A 10,261-nucleotide genomic window follows, 5' to 3' on the forward strand; every position below is an offset into this window, starting at 1 on the left:
ACTCTACTCTACTCTACTCTACTCCATTCCAGCCACTCCACTCCACTCACTCTACTCTACTCTATTCCAGCCACTCCACTCCACTCACTCTACTCTACTCTATTCCAGCCACTCCACTCCACTCACTCTACTCTACTCTATTCCAGCCACTCCACTCCACTCACTCTACTCTACTCTATTCCAGCCACTCCACTCCACTCACTCTACTCTACTCTATTCCAGCCACTCCACTCCACTCACTCTACTCTACTCTATTCCAGCCACTCCACTCCACTCACTCTACTCTACTCTATTCCAGCCACTCCACTCCACTCACTCTACTCTACTCTACTCTACTCTACTCTACTCTACTCTACTCTACTCTACTCTACTCTACTCTACTCTACTCTACTCTACTCTACTCTACTCTACTCTACTCTACTCTACTCTACTCTACTCTACTCTACTCTACTCTACTCTACTCTACTCTACTCTACTCTACTCCACTCACTCTACTCTACTCTACACCATTCCAGCCACTCCACTCACTCTACTCCACTCCACTCACTCTACTCCACTCCACTCCACTCTACTCTACTCTACTCCATTCCAGCCACTCCTCTCCACTCCACTCACTCTACTCTACTCTACTCTACTCTACTCTACTCTACTCCATTCCAGCCACTCCACTCACTCTACTCTACTCTACTCTACTCTACTCCAGCCACTCCACTCCACTCACTCTACTCTACTCTACTCTACTCTACTCTACTCTACTCTACTCTACTCTACTCCAGCCACTCCACTCCATTCCATTCTATTCCTGTTTATTCTTCTCGATTTGTTTCAGGTTTTTCTTAAACAAGCATAATGTATGTTCTGCCTCATTATGTGAAGGTTTTCCCTCTTTGTGTTAAATAATGACATTAATTGTTCCTTCTCAGGCTGTGTGTTTTACATCTTTCCTTAGCGTGTAATATTTGTTAAGGCAAGATACTACAGGCAAAAACATTGTTTATTCATGCACTAGTCAATTTAGCTTCCGTCTTATTTCAGACTAGTGGGAAGCATTTAAGAGTTTATTTTATTGCACTTTATCTATTTGCATCTGTAGATTTCAAATACAATACGTATCTTTATCTTTTCTGGATGTTTGCAGTATTATGGAGTAGCCTACTAAAAGTAATTAAGAAAGTAATTGCTTTAAAATACACACGATGTGACTGTCAATAAATAATAAATAAATGTTTATAATATTTATGAGTGCAGTTGTTCCCGCCCACTTTGTTTTTTTCCCCATGAGGATTTTGAAAATGTCTTAAGATTAAAATCCATGAATCAAACCAACCATCGACGAGGTGAATTACAACATTACAAACGTTGATTTGAAGAAAAAAGTTTTAAAAAATTGGATAGACTGGCTTTAATGAAGGAAAGAAACGCAATTCCTTTGATTGCAAATGACATAATCAAAATTATACCAATGGAGAAATATAAAGTATTGATTTAAAGATGTTGATCATGTTTATAGAAACAATTTATTATATGTTTAGCACAAAATATGCATAAGTATCTAGACAAATATAACATTGCACAGTGTTTCAATGCAGTTCAATACCTGTCATCGTTGCAAAGTTCATCAATTATGAAATGATTTCTTATTGCAAAATTGAACGTGTTTAATAATCAATGAACTTCGCAACATTGACACTGTTATTGAACTGAATTGAATTAGCAAACTTAAGCTGAATTATGACACTTGTCTACTTCTGTAGAGCAGGGTTATAATTAATAAAATATTAAATATATATTTTTAAAATTAGAAATAAGTAGAAGCTAGAAGCACTAAAGTTGCTAACTGGAAATAAATAAAACTAAAACTGAATTAAACCTAAACAATAATATTTAAACAGAAAAAAACTAATACAATTAATAAAAGCACATAAGAGAATTAATTCGAATTAAAATGAAAACTGAAAATACAAAAGTAAAAGCTAACTCAATATAATACAAAATATAATAGAATATAAATAATACTAAAATACACCTCTTTATAGTTGAAATTGAATTTGTGTCAAAAATTAACAATTATTTTCCGGTTTTATTAATGCGCAGCTGCTCTGAAACAATCCTTATTGTATGAAGTTCTATAAAAAAAGTTATTCCCCGATGGAGAAAATGAATGGGATTTTTAGTTCTCTATTGGCTGAATCAAGCAGCTCATTGAAAATGATGATTGACGGACTTACAGTGATTGTGAACATTAAACTGAGATGCTGGAACTATTTGAACATCCAAACAAATGACTCACATCAATGTTTATTTATCGCACGGACCTCCTATTAAACTTCCAAGCCCCAGGTAAAGTCAACAGTGTAAACTTTGCTTACTACGTTAAATAAACTTGAAATCTGTAGAAGTCCGTGGATGAAAAAACTCAACAATAACAATTGCAGACCTCAGTGCCCGGGACATCCAGATAAGGACAGTAAACGCAGAAAGATGGTTTATAAAGTCGCCTGGAAGAAAAACAGAGCACTGAAAGTCCCACGCTACACATTCCCAGTGTTTTTAATTGAGGGGAGTGTCATTTGAACTGACTTCACACGTGGTGCTGCTGATGAAGTGAAGCCCTGCGTGACAAATGTGATGAAATGTACTAAATATAAACCCTCTCCAATACATATAACTCTCAGGCTGTCAGATGTGATCAAACGGCTTCTGTATCTCAAGCTTTTTGGCAAAGCGCTTTGACTCTGCCTGTCACAGATAACAGCGGCGAGTTAGACTTCTCCACGTTTCTTTAAAAACAAAAGTGCACAGGAGAGGTAAAACTACATTACCCACAATGCATTGTGCGGTGTGCCATTCTAAGCCAGATGTGGCATATTCCTACTTTATATCTCTGATTTACAACAACAAAGTCATTTCTATGAACCGATACTTGGAATATTATCTATAAGTAGAGCTGGGTAGATTACTTACAAGTTGTAATCTGTTACTGATTCCGAATTGCATGATAAAAATTACAGTTAGTAACGTAATCCATTACATTGCATATCATTGGACTACTTTTAGATTACTTTTGAGCTAACTCATTTGATTTAAATGGGATAATCTTGTCCCATATTGACAAAACATACACAGAGTAAGAAAATACATTGCACCGTGAACATGCACATGTGATAAATATTAAAATATTTATTTTAAAATCTCAGGGGGTGCTTCAAGGAAATGTATTAGGTTAAAGAGGTTCAGATGACCAAAACATTTGGGAATCCCTGCATATCATGTAAAAAAGAAATAACGTGCATTTGTGAAAGTGTCATTTATTTTAATTACAAGTAATTAATTTTTGGAATCTGTTAATCAGTTGCTACCCTGCTCAGTCTATAAGTAAACAACACCCGAAAAATGCTAGAAATAGTCTAAAAGTCTTTGAATGTCATGTGAAATAGGAACTTTGGCTATGCATTTTATTAGGGTAATCTAAAAGATATCACCATACTTAATTAAAATATGTCCTAATTTGTGTATACATTTCCAGAAAATAAATCTGAATATTGGATAAACGCCTGGTTCAAAATTCTTGTTTCATTTTGTTGAAATATTAGAGTTAAAGGTTTTTATACTGGGATTTTTAGATATATCTTTTTATCACTCCATAAATTAGAAAATACTGTCAACAGACGGGAAAAAAACTGTTGTATATTTTTGGGTTGTGTGTGTGTTTGTTTGCTTGTTTAGTTTTATAATAAATAAAAAGAAAACAAGTATGGAATAGAAAAAGAATAGAGAATGCTAGTGTTAGAGGGTCATTTTTAAATCAAAATAAAATAAGTCAATAGAACAGAAAAAGAATAGAGAATGCTAGTGTTAAAGGCTCTTTTTTATTTTTAAATAAAACAGGTAGTTAGAATAGAAATAGAATAGAGAGTGCAAATGTTAGAGGGGCACATTTTTTAAATACAAAAACAAGCAGATAAAATTAGAAGTAGCATTATAATAGAGCGTGCTAGAGTTAGAGGGCCAAATGAAGATGAAAGAGATGTGTTTTCAGCCGTTTCTTGAAAATGATTAAGGACTTGGATTGAGCTGGGCAGGTCATCCCAACAGGAGGGAACAGTTAATGTAAAAGTCCATGAAAGTTTTATCATAATGCAAAATGTTTCAATACAAGCATTTCAGTCAAATGTAATTGATGCAATATTTCAAACCTTTAACCCACTTGGGAAAATCAACCCATGGCAACAGTTTAAAAGTAGCCCAATTCTGTGGTAAAAACGCGAACTTGGCAACCCTGCATCCCACAAGAGCTGCAGGAGTCAGATCTGACTGATCACAGGTCGAGAATACACTCTTAAAAATAAAGCTGCTTCACGATGCCACAGAAGAACCTTTTTGTCTAAATGGTTCCATAAAGAACCTTTAACATCTGAAGAACCTTTCTGTTTCACAAAAGGTTCTTTGTGGCGAAAGAAGGTTCTTCAGATTATAAAAAGGTAAGAAAGAGATGCTTCTTTAAAGAACCTTTGACTGAATGCTTCTTTGTGGAACCAAAAATGGTTCTTCTATGGCATCGCTTGAAGAACCTTTTGAAGCACCTTTATTTTTAAGAGCGTAAGGAGAGATGACTGACAAGACCATGCTGGAGTATTTGCTGCTCAACAGATCCTGAGCTCATTGACAAATATCTGATCTTGTGAGATGTGCTCCCTTTACACTGAGTGCGTGTGATCGAGAAATTGAAAGTGAAAGTAAACAGCGCCAGCGCTCATTCAAAAGAGATTTAAATACACCGCATCCTGAGAGCGGCTCCTTGATGCGCCAAAATTATGCAATATTAGAATGTTTAAAGGAGTGGACACGAAAATAGCGGGAGATAAACACATGTTGCGGGGAGCAGCATTCAGAGATTCAGCGGGAGCGAGATTAAGAAAACAGCCGAATCCCGGCCGGACGCATTTTTTTAGGTCCAATAAGAGGACATGTCCGGGAAAAGAGGACGTATAGTCACCCTAATGTTGAAAATATGTGCAGTCCAGATACAATTCAGAACATATCAACATAGAAATGACTTATTTTTTTCCCTTTCGCTAGTTCCTCATTATATTGCTATTGAATGCATTTAGTGAAATAATGCTGTTTAGGTTTGGGTCACAGTGGACGAGCTGCTGAGTGAAGTCGGCGTGGAAAAATTAATGAGGGTTTTGCAAAGATGGTGACATTTCTGACCGGTTGAAGCTGAACAAGCTTCAGGACTGCAATAAATCAGTAGCAGCATGTCATTCCAGCTGAAAACCACAGATATCACAGCCTCTAAATCTTCCTAAAACAGCAAAAAATGAAATAACTACACGAGCATGACCACATTTAACTGATAAACCACCTGCCAAACTGCTGCAATCATTAACTAACAACCGTGGGATTGTTTTCAAAGTCACCAGATGTGCCATTTTTACTTAAAGGTTGATAGTTGGTTTAAAGTTGACTTTCCAAACTTTGTTCATTAATGCAGTTTAAGTAGTAAATATTTCAGATTATTGTTTTTGTATTTGAAATTGTGATCACAGTGCCCTCTTGTGTTTACAGAGAGAATATTATTTTACACAGGTTGTGTCGTATGAATCACATTTCTCAGAAATGACTTTTTAACCTTCTGCTTTAATTAAAAGCAATAAATGTGTGCACATGTGGATCTGTAAATGCCCACTGCTCCTCTCTCGGTGTAAAAACATGTTTAAGCAATTTATTATAACCCATAAAAAGCAAGAACTGAAAGCAAACTCTGTTGTTTTGTGAACCAAATGCAGCTCATAAATTCCCCTGTTGTCGTGTTATTGTTTGCATGGCTTTATGTGTCTGTGTTGAGATAATAAACTGAAGTAAAGCTGTTGAGGTAGATTTACTCTCTAAACCACAGGCCTGCTGTCAAATGTTAATTAGATGGAATGACAGTAAAAGTTAACTTTGTAATTGTGTTTATGAGGAAAACAAACATTGCTATGATAAGACAAGACTTTATTATGCCCTTCAAATGGACAACATAGTAACACTGTTTACATTCATTTCCTTTCGGACCATCACCTTCACATGGTTGAGGCCACTGACACAGCTTTATTACACTTCAAATGAGCAAAACATTTTAATTATTTCAGAATTTCCAGGCAAGAGATTCAAACAACAAAAAGGAGGTCGGAAACCAGATATGAATAATGTAGCAATTTCAACTCGCTGCTTAAAACAAAACAAAAAAACAGTGTGATCATTAATGAAAATGTTTCAATCTTAGGGATGATTTATTCTTATTTATTTATTTATTTATTTAAATGCAACAAATTAAATGTTAGTAAAAGTGAAAAGATGGGGTTGGTCAAACTATTTATAATAGTTATAAATAGTGCAAAGATAAATACATTTCAATATTAGAGATTTATATAGAATTATATATATAATATTTACTGCTTTATTTTAAAGATGTATAAGGAATTGTAGCAATTAGATGTACTTCTTTCTAGCTTATTTATTATGGTTTTAAATTTGAATGCAAGAATATTTTACCCTAAACGTCTAAAAGAGAAAAAAATTAGGCTGACCAAATATTTATAATACATAATTCTCAAATATGTGTGTGTGTCTAAATCTTTTCTCTCTCTCTTTTTTTAATGCAATTATTTCCTCCGAACAAAGTGGAAAATATTAAACTTGCATTGCAGTTAAGCTCGATATTTTATGTCGATAGGCTGTACATCCAGGTCTGCTTCAATGCACACGTTTACACGGAATAAAAGCACTCTTTAAAATTCTAAAATCTGGACAGAAGCGTTAAAAAGCACTGTTGGCCTGCAGCGGACTCATGGTTTGCAAAAGACAATTTGGCACGAACGTTTAAGGATGCAACATCTTGAAACATCACTTGAAAGAACAGTAAAAAGGGTCGAACGACATCCCTGTAGAGTTTTGTAAAAGTTCCCTTTATCCTGCTCCAGTACTGTGACTCAAGCAAACAGCGCGCTTTTACGCACGGCTTTGCGCGTCTACCTATTAATGGCGCAGTCCGTGGACGGTAACGCGTCGGTTTGCCCGTTCACCACCGACAATCTGTACTCCTCGGTCTCCATCACGTTCAGAGGAATCGCCGCCTGGCTGTCGTCGCGCTCCTTCACGGTGCCCGAGAACGGGCGGATCTGGCAGCTGTTGGCGATCGCGGGCGACGAAATCCTCCAGATGAAGTCCTTCAGCATTTTCCTGAACTCTCTGCGCATGAGGCAATACAAGATCGGATTCAAGCAGCTGTTCGAGTGCGCCAGGCAAATGGTGACCGGGAACACGTACGTGTGGAGCGTGTAGTAGATTGTGTCCCATTGGATCACGTTAAACTTGACCAGGACTCCCCAGAAGGTGATGGCGTGGTTGGGAAGCCAGCATATGAAGAAGGACAAGACCACGATCGTGACGGATTTGGTGACTCTGGACCTGCGCTTGGGGAAGTTGTTGTTCATGCTCCGCAGGCGAACGAGGCGCAACAGGAGAAGGTAACACACGACTGTGATGAGCATCGGAAACACGAAAGCCACTAGGATCTTCTGCAGGTGGTAGAGAGCGTGCCAGTGCTGGCCGTTGGGGAAGCGCAGCAGACACAGCTTGACGCCACTGATCGAGCTCACCGTGGAGAAGATCGCCGTGGGAACCGACGCCACGGTGGCCAGGAGCCACAGGAGCGCGCTGACCAGCTTCACCGAGCAGCGCTTGTTGCGCGTTCGGTCCTTGAGCGCGTACGCCACGGAGCAGTAGCGCGTCACGCTCATCGCGGTGAGGAAGAACACGCTCGCGTACACGTTCATCACGGTCACCGTGACCACCACCTTGCACATGACGTGTCCGAACGGCCAGGTGAAGTCCAGCGCCGTGTCCACGGCCCAGAAGGGCAGCGTGAGGACGAACTGGAAGTCCGTGACCGCAAGGTTCATGATGAAGTAGTTGATCGTGGACTTCTTCCTCCCCTGCCGTACTTTCATGAGGAAGAAAACCAGCAGGTTTCCCACCAGACCCACCGCGCACACCACCGAGTACACGATGGAGATCATGACGCGCAGCTCCAGCGTGCCGTCCGCGGCCAAGTCGATGTCCTCCAGGTTGCTCAAGTGGCTCAGCTCGTACCCGGAGCCGTTCGCGGAGCTCTGGTTCTGGAAGTCCGCCATCCTGTCCAGCCACAGCTCGGCGTCAGGTGCCCGGTGCAGCCCGGGTCTGTGGAGGGCTTGCATCACAGAGTCGCGGGAGGGAACACTAGGAGAGCGTCTCTTCCGCACACAGCGATGAGTCTGGAGACTCCCGCGCCATGACGCTGTCGCCGCTGATGCTGGAGCGGACGCGCCGCGCGGGGCTTTATGAAACCTGCGCCATCTGACGCGCCGCCCACAGAGGAGACGCTCCTCCCTCAAGACATACAGTATGTGACCCGTGCAGGCAAAATGAGTCGGAATGCGCAGTCGGGAAAAAATGTCAATTTTGAGGTTTTCACAAAAATGAGTTCATTAAGCCCTCATCTAGCGATCCCAATGCTCCAAGTAATAATTTTAGATGTTCAATTACCTTTGTAAGTTTTCTGAGAGGATCTGTGCTTCTCGCGCTGACTGTCATCCCGATACATATGCACATATACACACAATTACAGTATTTAAGTATTCACGCAAACATCATCTGTTATGTCTTAATGAAACGTTCGGCGGAAAACATCTGATGTGTAACATTATATTAGCTCTGTGCATTACAATATAGGCCGCCTCATTAATGTTAATCTAACAATAAAAGAAAAGAGGGACTCACTCGCTGCTCTCGATTGAACTGCTTTTGTAGTTTTAAGAATCAGTTTATTTGTAATGAACACACTAAAGGGATTTTTACATTTGATTATTTGTTTTTCTTACTTGAATGCTTTTCTTTCGATGTAAAATGAAAAAGGTAATGCACTATTTGTTTTTTTTTCTTATATCTGTTCTACTGTTTTTTTTGTGCATCTGTTCTTATTTATAATAGCAAAGATAAAATACAAATAGCTATATTGTGATTATTGATATAGTAATTATTATTAAGAAAAAAACTGGAGGAAAAGATGCAGCGTTGCAGGTGATTTTGCTTTGGAACCTTCTTAAAACTTTAACTCGATTTTTCTCAAAATTGACTTTGCTGACTCTATTGACTTCAAACGGCCTCCAACAAATCATGCATCATTCTGAAGGCCTTTTAATGGAGAATGTGAACATAAAAATAACTCATTTTTGAAAATGTGCTGATTGTGACTCATTTTGCCAGCACAGGTCACATATCTGCTAAACTTTACTTTACATATCTACTAAATATAGGTGTGCCTCATAAACAAAGCACAACACTATCCTTAACTCTGTATATAAAATCATTCACACATTTTACAGTGTAAATTATTTATGGAATCAAATATTAATATAAATATGACAAAATATATAATACAAATTTGAACATGACTAAAGAAATAAAGTGGCTGCTGAACGGTCTCAGAAAGAAACATAAAACATTTTAGACTCCTTGCCATTATATAAATAATCTATTAAATATTAATCATATTGGCCACACCTACTAATTTTGTATCACAGAAATATGCAGCAGGACCAAAAACAATGGAAATAAATAAATGAATATATAAATAATGAAATAAGTCAACTGACTGGGGCTCTGCAAAAAGTTTTTTTAAGGACTTTTCTCAAAGTATCTCAAATTAGAGAGAAAATGAAATAGAAATAAATGCGTGGGAATTAAAACAGGGGAAAAAATCTGTTTTATCATCACATTGTGAAGTATATTTAAGTAATCAAATATTAATACAACCAAAATAGAAATAAAGTATACATACAAAAATAAATAAAACGGTTGTGAAACACAGAATTAGGAAGGGCTAAAAACAAAGGAAATAAACAAATTAATAAATAATTATATTAATAAATATATATTATATTATTAAGTCATTTATTGTAGAATAGAGTTTGGGGCATTTAGATTTGCATATTAATATAGCTAATTATATTGGCCACTCCTCTAATCATGTACCACAGAATTATGGAGGACCAAGCTTAAAAGAGAAAAAAATATAAGTAAAAAAATGTATAAGTAATTAAAAATATATATAATTATATATCAATATAACTGAAAAAAACCCCCCAGAAATTAATAAATAACTCAAAAGGTTTGGATTTGGGGTTTTGAAGGTCTTTCACATCATTGATTTTTATTAAATATTAATATAATCATA

At 37.6% G+C, this 10,261-nt stretch overlaps 1 protein-coding gene across 1 annotated transcript; it reads right to left on the reverse strand.

The window, feature by feature from the left end:
- Positions 1 to 6,614: 6,614 nt before the first annotated feature.
- LOC107575884 (relaxin-3 receptor 1-like) lies at positions 6,615 to 8,320 on the reverse strand. Its single transcript, XM_016262200.1, has one exon. It carries the CDS (start codon positions 8,241 to 8,243, stop codon positions 7,017 to 7,019), a length of 1,227 nt encoding a protein of 408 aa, XP_016117686.1. The 5' UTR covers positions 8,244 to 8,320; the 3' UTR covers positions 6,615 to 7,016.
- Positions 8,321 to 10,261: the final 1,941 nt, after the last annotated feature.

Source organism: Sinocyclocheilus grahami, unplaced genomic scaffold (assembly GCF_001515645.1).
Source record: "Sinocyclocheilus grahami isolate Dianchi unplaced genomic scaffold, SAMN03320097.WGS_v1.1 scaffold2975.1, whole genome shotgun sequence".
In the NCBI taxonomy this organism is placed as follows: domain Eukaryota; kingdom Metazoa; phylum Chordata; class Actinopteri; order Cypriniformes; family Cyprinidae; genus Sinocyclocheilus; species Sinocyclocheilus grahami.